This window comes from Sparus aurata, chromosome 2, assembly GCF_900880675.1.
Source record: "Sparus aurata chromosome 2, fSpaAur1.1, whole genome shotgun sequence".
In the NCBI taxonomy this organism is placed as follows: domain Eukaryota; kingdom Metazoa; phylum Chordata; class Actinopteri; order Spariformes; family Sparidae; genus Sparus; species Sparus aurata.
The window spans coordinates 33,415,286-33,430,694 of NC_044188.1; the positions used below are offsets into that span (position 1 = coordinate 33,415,286).

At 45.0% G+C, this 15,409-nt stretch overlaps 1 protein-coding gene across 1 annotated transcript; it reads left to right on the forward strand.

Moving 5' to 3' along the window:
• Positions 1 to 11,833: 11,833 nt before the first annotated feature.
• LOC115596651 (piggyBac transposable element-derived protein 4-like) lies at positions 11,834 to 14,833 on the forward strand. The gene is made up of 3 exons (XM_030441922.1): positions 11,834 to 11,979; positions 12,644 to 12,886; positions 13,033 to 14,833. Exons 1-3 carry the CDS (start codon positions 11,834 to 11,836, stop codon positions 14,831 to 14,833), a joined length of 2,190 nt encoding a protein of 729 aa, XP_030297782.1.
• Positions 14,834 to 15,409: the final 576 nt, after the last annotated feature.

Genomic DNA, 15,409 nt, shown 5'->3' on the forward strand with positions numbered 1-15,409 from the left:
CAGATTTGATGACTTTGCCATTTCCAGGGATGTCATTGGATTTGTGCGTGACCCGTTCACTGTCAGCCTAGGTGGAGAATTCTCCGCTAATGTGAGGAAGGTGATGCCGCTGGACGAGGCGGCTATTCAAAGTGAACTGATTGACATCCAGGCTGCCGGTGACATGAGGGCTGCTCTCTGTGTTGCTAAAAGCTTGAACGCCTTTTGCAGAGCTGCCAAGCGTCATGCTTTGAGTGTGACAGTCACGCAATTTGACCCATTCTCACACCACACGCCACACTTGACATTTCTCACGCTTATATTTCCCCATTTAATACTCTATATTTATTTTTTTCATGATAATAAAATTTGGTCCTCGCGGATTGCCGTAGTTCGAGTAACTCTGATTGACTGACCGAGATAACCAATCCCAGACCAATCCATCAGTCCTTTGTGCCTAAATCTAACCAACCACGGAGGGCACCACGCAATATAAACCAATCAGAAGCAACGTAAGGCGGGTCTCGGCGTCTCTAACTATCTTTCACACACAACAGCGCCGACATTTAAAACCCACTCGACGTTCTCGTGTGTGTGAAAGAGAGAGCGCGGGTGAGTGTGTGTTGGGAGAGAAAGACAGCACGGGTGAGTGTGTGTTTGGAGACTCTGACTTGAAAGCACGTAGGCTATCAATCCGCAGTTACTGTGCTCAACGAGCAGCGGATACTGCCGTGAGTCCCTCCCCCGTCCAAAAGCACTCACAGGCGGTCAGTCTCTCAGTAGCCTCACGCAGCAGTCCAGCCTGTAGTCAGAGCAGAGAGGAGACACACAGCACTCCGTGTCCAGGCTGCAGATGAATCGTGGATGCGCATGGCCGCCGCCGTTCCCACCCTGGCATACAGAGCGGGGTGTAAATGTACCGTATATTACCAAATAATAGCCGGGTTTCAATTAACCGCAGGGTCCCCTTTAAACGCCGGGTGCAGGTGTATATTTTGGTAAATAACTGCCAGTTCCAAACGAATGCCGAGTCTAATTTATTTATTTTTTATAAGTCAAGTGAGACACTGACACTGCACGTTTTTCTTCTTCGCCTTTTTCACATATTGTGCTGCTTTCTGTCAGTTAATATCACACTGATGATCACCATGGCTCTGGTGCAGCAAACAAATAAAAAGTACGACTTGAAATTCAAACTTTCTGTCGTGAAATATGCAGAGGAAAACTCGGGAGAAGCAGCCGCTAGATGTTTCTCTGTCGACCCCAAGAGAGTGAGAGAAACGGAGCTTCAGCGTCTGTCCGAGGAGGACAGCAGCAGGACCAGGCTGCCTGGTAGGAAGAGGGCTAGCGAGGAGCTTGAGATAAACATGCGGGAATGAGTTATCAGCAAACAGGCACGCCACGAGAGAGTGTCCCGCAAAATGATCAGGGCGATGGAGAAACAAATGTACGCCACCGTGAGTGACAACAGAGATGAGGAGTTTGCAGCGAGTGCTGGTTGGATACATTTTTCCTCTGCCGCAACAACTTCACTTGCAGAAGACAACTATTGCCCAGAAGGATGCCGGAGAATTCACAGAGAAGCTGGAGAAGTTTGTGACATTTTCATCCCGGATTATTGTGAAGAAGGAATTAAACGCCTGTCCCAAATTGCCGCCTGGTCCCAAATAAAGGCCTGGTCTGTTAAGTGATTGAAACAAACAAATTTTACGGTATGATAACTCTCCCGGTCGGAGAGAGAGACATGCATCACAGTGCTCAGCTGTGAACACAGCAGAGAGGTGACGAGATGTGACTCATAATGACTGACAGGCATCAAGGCCACTCAGTGTTACCTTACTGACCCGCCCCCAGATATTTCATTCACAAAAACAGGGCCTGTGGCAATTCTGGACAGCTGTTTTGTTTTTTTTTGTTTTTTTTGTTCTTCTTCCTTTATGGGCCCCTGACGGCGTCAGGGGGGGGGGGCAACTGCAATGAACCAGCTTTTGGGGGCCCAGCTTGCAAAAGGTTGAGAACCCCTGCTCTATTTGAAGGCAAGTTTGTTTTTTGCCTGTTTATCTGTTAATGACTGAACTCATTGTAATAAAATGATTCTTTCAGAATTTATTTGATTTTAAAACATTTTTGGTAATGCGTCGTGAAGGTCTTAAATTTTAATTTTTATGGTCTTAAAATGTCTTCAAAAGGTCTTAAATTTGACTTACTGAAACCTGCAAGAACCCTGATAAATTTATTTTGCCAAAAATACTAATTTCTGGTTAATTAAGACTAGCATTAGAAGGCCACAGTGCAGGGAGAGCCGCTGGCATGGAGGTGAGGACATCAATCTTAAGGAATAAATCGATGTTAAAAAAGGCCAATTTTTTTTCGCTGAACGCATCGTATGATTAAAGTCTCACTCTTGTCATTTACTGAAACTTGGCAGCTCTGGCCTTTTGGGTGGCTTGTCCCCAAGAGTATGACACACTGAAGACACTAACCATGTATGTTTTCACCATGTTCGGATCAACATATATCTGTGAAGCTGCGTTCTCAAAAATGAACTATATAAAAAAACGCATGAGAGGAACCAACTGTCAAACCAGTCATTGGAGGACTGCTTGCGCATAAGCCTGACAGCCAGACATTGAAAAGATGGGGGAAATGTAACTTCTCCCATTAAGCAAACAGGAGTATTTCAGTCTTGGGATTTTCTTGGTTTTACTTTATTTGTATTGATTTGTTGGATCACAGGCTACTTTAATTTGATGTAAAGAGTAACATTTAACTGAGGCCTGTTGCTTTTATTTGTCGTGAGAACTGTTTGCTGATGTGCAAGGCTTGCAATTACTCTGTTATGTTGATGGTTGTTATTGAGACACCGCAGTTGTGCGCAAAGCCCAAGCAAGGACAATTTTGACATTTGAGAAAAATGAGCATAATATAATAATAATAATAATACATTTTATTTGTACAGCGCTTTTACAGCTCTCAAAGACGCTTTACATAAAACTAAAAACAGAGGAAAAATACATAGAGAAATAAATAAAAAGTACATGTAAGGACAAACAAACAATTTGCAAGTAACTGTGTGTGTTTGTGATTACAAAAAAAAAAAAAAAAAAAAACTGATGGGGGGCACAAGAAAGATAGCTATTATTGCAGGTTAAAAGCAGATTTAAAAAGGTGGGTCTTGAGTAATGATTTGAAGGTGGATGGGTTAGAACAGTCACGGATGTGTTTGGGGAGGGCGTTCCAGAGGGAGGGGACGGCTATGGAAAAGGCTCTGTCGCCCCAGGTGCGGTGCTTGGTCCTGAGCGGGTGTGAGAGGAGGTTAGCGTCAGATGATCAGAGGTTGCGGGTTGGAGTGTGGTGGTGGAGCAAGTCTGTGAGGTAGGAAGGGGCCTGGTTATGTAGGGCTTTGTGGGTGAGGAGGAGGAGCTTGAAGTTGATTCGATATGTGAAAGGGAGCCAGTGTAAGTGTTGTAGAACAGGGGTGATGTGTTCGTGGAAGCAGGTGTGGGTGAGGAGGCGGGCAGCTGAGTTTTGAATGTACTGAAGTTTGTTGAGAACCTTGATGATGAGCCATAGAGGATGCTGTTGCAGTAGTCGAGTCGTGAGGTGATGAATGCATGGATGAGAGTTTCGGCGGCAGAGAAGGAGAGTAATGGACGAAGGCGAGCGATGTTCTTGAGGTGAAAGAAGGCAGTTTGGGTGAGGCGGCTGATATGATGTTCAAAAGAGAGGTTATTATCGAAGATGATACCAAGGTTGCGGATGAACGGGGAGGGTGACAGGGTGGTGTTATCAATGCTGAGGGAGAAGTTCTGGGTTGATGTGGCAAGGGATTTTGGGCCGATGAGTATGATTTCAGATTTGTCACAATTCAGTTGAAGGAAGTTAGTTTGCAGCCATGATTTATTTCTGTCAGACAGTTGGTGAGGGTGGAGAGGGTGGCAGGGGTGATGGATTTTGTAGAAATGTAGATTTGGATATCATCAGCGTAGGAGTAGAAATGGAGACCATGACGGCGGATGATGGAACCAATGGGGAGTAGCTAGAGGATGAAGAGGAGAGGACCAAGCACCGAGCCCTGGGGGACGCCTTGAGGGAGGGGGACAGTGGAGGAGGAGCAGTTGTTGATGTGGATGAACTGATGTCTGTCGGTGAGGTAAGATTTAAGCCAGGAAAGAGCAGAACCAGTGATGTTGAGTGATGTTTGTAGGCAGGACAGGAGAATGGAGTGGTTGATGGTGTCGAAGGCTGCAGTGAGGTCAAGGAGGATCAGTATATTGAGATGCCCAGAGTCTGCAGAGAGGAGGAGATCGTTAGTGATTTTCAGGAGTGCGGTTTCGGTGCTGTGTTGTGGGCGGAAACCAGATTGGAATGGTTCGTATAGTTCATGGGAGTGGAGGTGGGTTTTGATTTGTGCGGCGACCACGCGTTCCAGAATTTTTGACAGAAAGGAGAGGTTTGAAATGGGACGAAAATTTGAGATGGTGTCAGGATCCAGGGCGGGTTTTTTGAGGATTGGGGTGACAGCAGCCAGTTTCAGGGTTTGGGGGACAAAGCCAGAGGTGAGGGAGGAGTTAATGATGGTAACGATGAGTGGGGAGATTGCTGGGAGACAGAGTTTGATGATGGAGGATGGTATGGGGTCCAGGACGGATGTTGAACTTTTCATGTTTGTGATAATGGGGAGGAGTTCCAGGGGGGAGACGAGAGTGAACTGTGAAAGGGGTGGAGTGTTCGGGGCGGCGGGAAGTTGAGAGTCAGAGGTGGTGGGGGGATTGCTAAGTTGATTGTAGACGGAGTCGATTTTGGACTGGAAGAATGACAGGAAGGAGTTGCATTTGTCAACTGTGATGGAGGAGAGGGTGCTGTCGCAGGGTTTGAGGAGTTTGTTGATGGTAGAAAATAGAGTCTTGGGGTTGTTGGAGCCAGAATGGATGAGCCGTGAGTAGTAGGAGGAACGGGCAGAATTGAGGGCATTTTTGTAATCTGAAAGGTGGTCTGTGTAGGCATGGAGATGAACTGTGAGACTGGTTTTCTTGTATAGTCGCTCAAGCTGACGTTTACGGGGTTTCAGTTGACGGAGTTCGGGAGTGTACCAGGGAGCTGTGTGAGTGAATGAGACAGTTCTAGTTTTGAGAGGAGCCAGTTTATCAAGACAAAGGGACAATGTGTTGTTGTAGTATGAGACCAGGTCAGAGGGGCATGCAGTTGGAGGGGGTGTGGATGCGGGCAGAGTATTGGCCAGAAAGTCAGAGAGAGCTGGGGGGTTGATGGACTTGATGTTACGGAAGGTTATGTTGCGTTTGAGCTTTGGGGGAGGTACGGGGGTGATAAAGTCCATGGTGATGGCCAGATACTTACTGAGAATCGATGCAGACAATGCTAGTTGTCAAAGCGCAACAAGTCTTTTGCATGTAATGGAAGGAACATGAGCATTAGCTTGATTTTGATCTCACATATTTTGCTTCACATAGACAATATATACATAGAAATGTCGGAAATCTTGTTGGCTTTCACAACCATTACACTTTTTCAAAACTCGCTGGAGTTGGGAGGCATTTTCCCAATTATCCTTAGGGTAACTTTTTCAACTTTGATTCTGCTATTGCTCCAGCATATGTGCAGCTAGAGAAACTGTTAAGCTATCAAAATGTTCACGTTTCTAAGCTCTTTGAGCCCTCATACTTTTCAGCTTTTCAGTTTTTTTCAAATATTCAGCTTTCATGCCTTTTCAGCTTTTTCAAACATTAAGCTTTATGTTCAGCTAGAAAAACTGTACAGCTATCAAAATGTTCAACTTTTTAGCCCATCAACTCAAAAGTCCCCGGCTGAGTGCCGCCGTGTTGGAGTTTACCCCGGTGGATGAGCTAGGGGGAAAACTCTGACAATCCTCTGACAGCAGTTCGGAGTATGTAGCCTTCTTGGAGGTCCTGGCTGGGGCCCTGCATGGGGCTCCAGTGGGGGACTCCATGGTCTTACTGGGATATCAACGTGCATGTCGGCAATGACGGTGATACCTGGAGGGGCGTGATTGGGAGGAATGACTTCCCCGATCTGAACCCGAGTGGTGTTCTATTATTAGACTTCTGTGCTAGTCATGGTCTGTCTATAATGAACACCATGTTCGAGCACAAGGATGCTCATAAATGTACGTGGTACCAGAGCACCCTAGGTTGAAGGTCAGTGATTGATTTTGTGATCGTATCATATGATCTGAGGCCATGTGTTTTGGACACTCGGGTGAAGAGAGGGGCAGAGCTGTCAACTGATCACCGCCTGGTGGTGAGTTGGGTTCGTGGCAGGGGAAATCCCTGCACAGACCTAGTAAGCCCAAACGAGTAGTGCGGGTAAGCTGGGAACGTCTTGAAGGAGTATTTTGGTGACCTCCTGAATCCCACTCAGCCACCCTCTGTAATGGAGACAGAGCTGGAGGATGATGGGGTATCATCATCGATTTCCCTGGGTGATGTCACTGAGGTAGTCAAACAACTCCACAGTGGCAAAGCCCCAGGGATTGATGAGATACCACCAGAAATGCTGAAGGCTCTGGGTGTTGAGGGGCTGTCTCGGTTGACACGCATTTTCAACATTGCGTGGGGGTCGGGGTCGGTGCTGAAGGAGTGGCAAACAGATGTGGTGGTCCCTCTCTTTAAGAAGGGGGACCAGAGGGTGTGTGCCAATTACAGAGGTATCTCACTACTCAGCCTGGCTGGGAAAGTCTACTCCAAGGTGCTGGAAAGGAGGGTCCGGCCGATTGTCGAACCTCAGATTGAAGAGGAACAATGCGGATTTCGTCCTGGTCGTGGAACAACGGACCAGCTCTTTACTCTGGCAGGGATCCTGGAGGGGGCCTGGGAGTACAGTCTCCCAGTCCACATGTGTTTTGTGGATCTGGAGAAGGCGTACGACCGGGTCCCCCGGGATGTTCTGTGGGAGGTGCTGCGGGAGTATGGGGTGAGGGGGTCCCTTCTCAGGGCCATCTAATCCCTCAAAGCTAGAGCTGCGTGCGTATACTTGGAAGTAAGTCTGACTTGTTCCATGTGGGTGTTGGCCTCCGCCAGGGCTGTGCCTTGTCTCCAATCCTGTTTGTGATAGACATGGACAGGATTTCGAGGCGCAGTCATGGTGTGGAGAGGTCACAGGGCGGTGACCTGAAGATCGCATCACTGCTTTTTGCAGATGAAACAGGTTGATTGCCCACTCTGGGTGGGGAAAGAGTCCTTGCCCCAAGTACCTCAGGGTTTTGTTTACGAGTGAGGGGATGATGGGGCGTGAGATGGACCGGAGAGTCGGAGCAGCGGGTGCGGTGCTGCATGCGCTTCACCGCACGGTTGTGATGAAAAGGGAGCTGAACTGGAAGGCAAAGCTCTCGATCTACTGGTCAATCTTCGTCCCTACCCTCACCTATGGTCATGAGCGATGGGTCATGACCAAAAGAACGAGATCGCGGGTACAAGCGGCCGAAATGGGTTTTCTCTGCAGGGTGGCTGGGGTCTTCCTTAGAGATAGGGTGAGAAGCTCAGCCATCCGGGAGGGACTCGGAGTAGAGCCGCTGCTCCTCTGCTTGGAAAGGAGCCAGTTGAGGTGGTTTGGTCATCTGATGAGGATGCCACCAGGGCACCTTCCTAGGGAGGTGTTCCTGGCAGGTCCAACTGGGAGGAGACCTAGGGGTAGACCCAGGACCAGGTGGAGCTTTTCACTGGCCTGGGAGCGCCTGGGGATTCTCCAGTCAGAGTAAGCCGATGTGGCTGGGGAAAGGGAAGTCTGGGGCTTGCTACTGAAGCTGCTGCCCCCACAACCCTACTTCGGATAAGCGGTTGTCGATGGAGCCATCTACACTTCTTAAAGATATGCATGCCTATTCATTACATCTGTCTGACAGCTTCAGATTACTTGTTACTTTACTTTACAGATTACTATTATTCATGACATTCCTGTCCAGCGTGAACCATGCGTGTACTGATGTGTTGAGTTTTAGTGTTTGTGATAAACTATAAGTTGAGAAAAACGCTGACCTTCTTCAGATGAATAAATAGCTATTTTACCAAAACCATTTACAGTTGACTTTTTATAGAAATGTGGTTCCCACAGGACAGCCAAGCTTGAAACATATGACAGTTTAAACTAACAGTGTAGGAGACTATCACTTGATAGAAAAAGGGTCAATTAATTAATGGTAATTATGACAGTTTATACGGGACACCACCTTCGTTTGTTAAGCAAGTTTGAATAATCCGAAGGACATTATTCAAATTCAACTGTACAAGTTTGGCTTAAACAGTTGAAATCAATTTTATCAGTCTTTTATTCTGAAGCAGTGACTTCTTTCCACGTCTCCATCGATTTTCCACCTCAAATTAAATGTGCACAGAGGTTAAATATGTTTATTAACTAAATAAATGCAGAGTAAATGATATGAGATAATAAATCAAACGAGTAATAACAAATAACAGAAAAGGTGAAGATTGTGGGAGTGAGTTATTGAACAACGGACTTCTAAACGATGGTGGATTTGAGTAATTTGTGTTGAGTAATTCCTATCCTAACAGTATGATATGAGAAATTTTCTATGAGCTTATAAAGTAGAAGTCGAAGCTTTATAGACACCAACTCTGATCTTTGTGACTCCCGCTGTGTGCAGAGAATTCTGCCTACTTGTTTGTAGAAGGAGAGGTCCACGGGGTGTCCTCTGATCCTCTCTCGTCTCAGCTGTAGATGCAACAGCTGTTTGGCCGCAGGCCGATGACGTGGGGCTTCCCTCTCATGACGTAGGTTGTCTTGCCCAACGGGGATTCCGCTTTAGTGCGTGGCGGGCGGTCAGCTCGGCTGGATGTCGACTTCTCTGGTCAGCTGGATATGCTGTTCCGGCTTCTTGAACAGTTCGATTTCTGTACTGGACTTTTGATGTATGATCAGCGTCATAGTCAGAGTCTCTTTGGAGTGGTGAAGATTTAGCTTTGACTTATTAACGGATTTAAAATAAACTGAAGGATGAAACGTTGGCCGGCGAATCTTCCCGAGTCACTAAATACAAGAATAGGCAAAAATGGCTTCTTCTGAGTTTGAACACGATACTTTAGTAATATAAAAAAGCAAAAAGAAAGTAATTTCACCCTTGCCTACGTTTTCAAAAAAGCAAAAATCATCACTTTGAAGAATATGCAACCAGTGTTTCAGATTCTTCAGAGCAGGTCGCAAAAATTAAGCAAGGCACGGAGTCAGATGTTGAAAAATAAAAGTTACGCTGCGTAGCAAAAAGTATAGCAGTAAGAAAAAAACAAGGGAAAAACATGGTTGTAAAAACGAGGAAGCAGGAGAAACAATAGTGCAAGAGGAGAAAAAAAAAAATGTAAGAGCGAAAAAATGTAAGACAGAAAAAAAATGTAAGAGAGCAAGAGACACGATGTGTCCGTCTTTTAAGGCTTAGTAGTAGGCGGGTCCGAGGAGCGGCTTGGCCAGTCGCTTCCTCCGGTGATGTCACAGATCTAATCGCGGACATATCAATTATTGCTGAATTAAACTATCCTTCTGAAAGTTTTAAGATCATGGTTGACTGTTCACCTAAATCCACCATGGTTTTTACATAAACCTCTCGGTTACATGAATAAAAGCAAATAAACGAAATTGCTTAATCGGAAAAAGGAATAATCAGTTATAATACATGAAACACACGGATACATAACCTCCGCCAGCATTGATGGCTCAAACCTGTTCATACAGTGCTGACTTATACATTCAAAACATATATCGGAGGAAAGAGAAAAGTATAGATAAACAAGATTATGGATTACATTACTTAAGAAAGTCCTCTGGGAACTATACCGAAGCTTACCACAAGGTGGCACTGTGGCTCCATCACTCATTGAGGTATTAATTCAGGAATTTATAACTTGGGTTAGGATTACATCAGGAAGATTATAAACATATCAAAACGTAGGTCTGGTCCAGCTGTTGAAAAATATATCATTAAGGCAAAGGTTAGACTATAGCTTGGTATCTATTGGATTAGGAAAGAGATCAGGACTCTTTTCACTTCTGCTGGTATGGAAATGTTTATGGCTTTCTTTTACGACCCTTGATTTCACGGTGACATGGGACAGTCAGATGTTGGTGGTTATCTTTGACACATGGCTCTTGTCCTTCTAACCGGAAATTGGGTGAAGGGATAGTTAGTCCACAGATAGGCTTTTGTTGGGAAGTCACAGTTTATAATATAAGAGATGATTTTGTCATGAGGTTGAGAGGGGAGAGAATTAGAAAAGGGGAAGCAGACCCTCGTGATAAAGGACACAAAAGGTTCACGAGGAGGGGGGAGGTCACGCAGATCCACAGCCGGGCGTCCTGCGAGAAGAACAGCATGGGCCGGGTCCCTACAACAGTATATAAAGTAGTTGAAATGAGCCCAGCAGTACAACAATACATATGCATTAATACAGCGGTAATATTAGTCCAGAAATATCAGATATAAACTTTTACTTTTGATTTTCTAGAGTCAGCAGTTTGCGCATAATGCTCACATTCTCAAGTAAGTATGTAACTTCAACCTTACCTTCATGCTATGAATGCAGGAGTTGCACTTGGAGTATTTCCAGTGTGGTATTGGTAGTTTACCAACACTGCTTGTTGTATTTACCACCATAAATGAACGCAGTATTATTTGTAAATTCAAATTGTAACTGTGCAGCCATAAATCATGGATAATAAAAAAAAAAAAACTCAGCACATGCAAAGATACACATTTACTTACATCACTCTGCTTTCTGTTGTCACGCTGAGGTTAAAAGGGGAAAAAACTAAAAAGATAAAAGGAGGTGGACCCAAATGCAGTTACTTGCAGGACAAAGATATGGGGAAAACAAAAGCAAGCTTTATTTAAAGCTGAATACAAAAACCAAGGGAGCCAGGCACAAAAACAGTCAAAAAGGGGACGAAAGACAAAGTAGCAACAAAACAGCAATTCAACAAAGTGCAAAGAAAAAGGGCAAAGTACAAATCAAAATCAAAGTTCAAATCAAAATGCAAAATGCAAAAATCCAAAACACACCAAACAGGAGACAAGGCACAGGGAGAACATCAGGCAGGAACATGAGCAGACGTAGACAGTGGCATGAGCAGACACAACTTAAGCAATGAACGGACAAGGAGTGCAGGGAAGACACAGACTAAATACACAGACACTAATGACAAAATGAGGAACAGGTGAGGAGAGAGAGGAGGGAGGAGGCCAGGTGAGGTAACGAGGGGGAGGAGCACAGAGCAGAAAACATGGAGGGAACAATGCTACAGACAGAGGGAGACAAAGGGAAGAACATAAGAGACACTTAACCCTTTAAGCCCGCTTGGCCCGTGGACTGGCCGAAAAAACCTGACAGTAATTAAGACAGTAAGAAAAAGTAGTAAGACAGGACAACGGTGTTTACTTTCAATTATTGATCAAATGTTATACTCTAGTGTTAACAAAAGAAGGTGGGATGTGCATTTTAGAGAAAATGTTAGTATTAAGAGATGATTTTAAACCTTATTGGTGTGAAATCCGCGACATTTAAAAAGTGCGATCCGAGGAAATAAATGCCTTGCATCATCGTAGAACACAATGTGGTGCGACCATGTTTGTAGTCCTTTGAAAGGGGAGGAGCACCTGAAATGAATGAGACCACGCCTTCTATGGACTACATTACCCAGCAGAGAGTGAAACCCCGCGTAACGGTGACTGCGAAAATGCCTTGCAGCGCGCCATTACGAACAGTGCACGTAGGGGGGCGCCAGTCCTCTGTCACCAGCGTAACCACCTGTTGTTCTGTAAACTCCGTCGGTGAGTGTGTGTTTTTTGCTGTAGCATTTAGTGTTTCTTGCCAAAATGACAAAGAAATATTACAGGGACATGGCTGAAATTTTGGCAGAGATTCACCGAGGGTCGGAAATTGATTTTTCAGACTCATCTGATTCAGAGAGTGGCGGCTCGGAGGAAGAGACAGTTACGCGGGACGTGGATCCCTTTCACCAGTAAGTATTGGTATTTCTTTCTAATGGCTAATTTTTGTGCTAAAAGCCCATCCTAAGCACTGCCAGCCAAACGAAACACACCTCAAACCCTTAGCAAGTAACGTTATGTTAGCATGTAACAAATACACGGAAACAGCGCAGGTCCACTTTTCTGCCTCTCTCATTTCACCAGGTCATGCTAACAGACACTAACAGATGCTAACCGAACAAACGACATTCACCGCGTTGTGCTAACAGATGCTAACCAAACAAACGACATGTCATATGAAAGCAGAGGCTCTGCTGACTAAAACGATGTCTCCCCTTCACGGTGCGACGTAAAATGCATCTTACCTTTGCTGTTTTGTGGTCAAAAGATATAAAATATATTATATTTTATTTCCTTATTTTATCATTATAAAAAAATGTTAGTGTGTGATTGAGTCATTTTTGGACAGGCTGTGCTCTGTACTGTACAGAATACCTGAAGAGGTTATATTTAAAGACAGTACAGTATAAGAAAGGGGAATTCAATTCCATACTATTATTTGTGTAGATGTTTCAATGCATTTGTCTCTTTTGGTCTTGGTTTGCACACATTGGATGATGTGTGTCGTCCCAAATACTGTATACAAAAATATATACACATATATATAAAGCACATACAATTGCAAACACAATATAGTATAGGTCAGGGCTACTCAATTATATTGAATATTTTTACACATTTCCACTACCTTTGTGTCCTTTGGTCAAATGTACATACATCATTACATATTTTGTCCCAAATACTAATTATTATCATCATTTTCATAGCCAACAAGAAGAGGAGAGTGAGGCTTCAGGGCGATCATCTCCGCAGCCACCCCCCTACTCTAGACACTCAGCCACCCGTGTCTCCATCTGAGGCGTCACCTCTCCTATCAAGGTTTGTGTACTGATTATTTGTGTAGGTTTTGTCTCATACTGCTTCAATGATACATTTATATGCTTTTCTGCTGTTAAATTTATGTGATTCGTCAGTCCTTTCAATATATTTCTTTCAACATCTATTGCTCTGTTTTCATGCAACAGTGATCATGAAGAAGATGAGGATGTGGATTATGCCCCCCCACCACGCAGTTCCTCCAGGCGCCGATCTGCATCCTCCAGTCCCAGGTCCTCTTCCCCTGAAAAGCCAACTAAGAGAGGTCGTGGCCGTGGCTGTGGTCCTGGCCGTAGAGGGCAAGCCAGCAAGCGGCCAAAACTGGCTGCTGGAGACTTTGAGCCTCAGCAGGGGAGATGGAGGACAAAGGACGAGCCAGATGTTGAACCCCCAACACCACAGTTTGAGCCAAAACACCAACCTGGCCCCAGGATTGACACCAATGTCAAATGGTCTCCCCTCAGCCTCTTCAAGCTGTTCTTCAGCAGCAGCAGGCGGCACAGCATTATAAATAATACAAATGCTAATGCTGTGCGACGATTGGCACAAGGTTCCAAGTACAAGTGGTTTCCCCTCTCAGTTGACTCATTTTACATCTTTCTTTCCATCATTCTCTTCTTTGGCTTGGTACATGTGCACTCCAGGGCAGACTTCTGGAGGAGGGAGTGGCCGTACCAATTTGTTTTCCCCAAAAGCAGCATGTCCAGGGACCGGTTTGAGGCCATCTTTTGGTCTCTTCATCTGTCTGATGTTACAGAAGATGAAGAGAATGAAAGAAAGAGAGGGACACCTCAGTTCGACAGGCTATTCAAAATTAAGCCACTCTATGGCGAGATTGTGAATGCCTGTAACTCCCTTTTCCAGCCGTACCAAAACATCACAGTCGATGAAAGAGTGGTAGCAAGCAAAGCCCGCATTGGATTCAGGCAGTACATGAAAGATAAGCCAACAAAATTCGGCTACAAATTGTTTGTATTGGCAGACTCTAAAACTGGCTACACCTCCAATTTTTTTGTTTATCAGGGTAAAGATAAGAGTAAGGTCAAACTGAGGGGACAGAAGGATGATGGCCTCAGTGTCACATCCGTCATGGACCTGATGAAGTTTGACCTACTTGGAAAAGGATATCATCTTTATGTTGATAACTTTTACAGCAGTCCACTCCTTTTCAATAAACTTTTAAAAAATCACACGGCAGCTTGTGGCACCATTAGGACAAATAGAGAGGGATTTCCAAGGACGACAATCAACGACCTCCCAAAGAAGCCTGAGAGGGGAGACATGAGGTGGATCCGTGAGGGCAACCTCCTGTTTGCACGGTGGATGGACACTAAAGTGGTCAATCTCTGCAGCACCTTTCACAAGGCGTACAGCGGAGCCACTGTACTGAGGAGGGTGAAGAGGCCAGATGGAAACTGGCACAGGGCTCCTGTGGATGTGCCTGATGCATGCAGGGACTACAACATCAACATGGGTGGGGTGGACCTCTCAGACGCCCTCATCCACTACTACTCGGTGCATGGCAAGACAATGCGGTGGTACAAGACGTTTTTTTATCATTTCATCGACATTGCTGTCGTCAATAGCTACATCCTGCACAAAGCTGTGTCCAGCAGTCACAACCAGGCCCCCATGTCCCACAAGCAATTCAGAGAAGTTCTGATGAGGGAGATGGTTGAGCAGGCTAAAGCTTTGGTTGCTGAAGCCACCCCCCGCCCGAGCCTCACCAACACCTGCATGCCTGTGTTCAGAGGGAGCACTGGCACTCAGGACCGCAGAAAGTGTGTGGTCTGTGCAGCCAAGGAGAAGGTGAAGGCCAAGCAGATGCCAGGCTACAAAATCAGGGACCTGAAGACACCCCTGTACTGCTCAAGGTGCAATGTGTCACTTTGCCTTGTTCCTGACAGAAATTGCTTCCTCGAGTACCATAGCATGGGACTTCAAAAATGAGCCTGCAGCTGGCAAGCCATCCCTCCCACCCCCTTATAGCCCATTGTAAATAGTTGCATTTGTTGCACTTTTTTACTCTGTTGCTTGCTGTTTGTTATAATTGCTGTTACAATTGTTATTTTCAAGAGTACATTATTTTTCTCTAATTGTGATTGTTGGTTGTTGTTTTGTTTACTTGCACATCGACGTTCTTGCACATTGACATTCTTGGCCATGTAAACAGTTGCATTTGTTGCACTTTTTTACTCTGCTCTTGTTTTAATTGTTGTTCCAGTTGTTTTATTAGGTTATTACTGCTAATATCTGTTACTGTTTTCATAAAACTACTCCATGCGGAGACAAAATGATACATTTTGTTGTTGTTTTCATTGATTTTAATTGTACATATATTATGCACAATGGTACAAATTGATGAAGCACAAGGTAAATGTTATATCCAAAAGCTCCAGTAGATGGCATTACACTAGTCTAATGGACATAAGTTGTATTTCCCAGCCAGTTTCCATGGGAAGTGGAAAGTAATCCATTTGGCACAGTTTGGCACAAAGTGTGCCAAATTGTGCCAATATGAGTGTC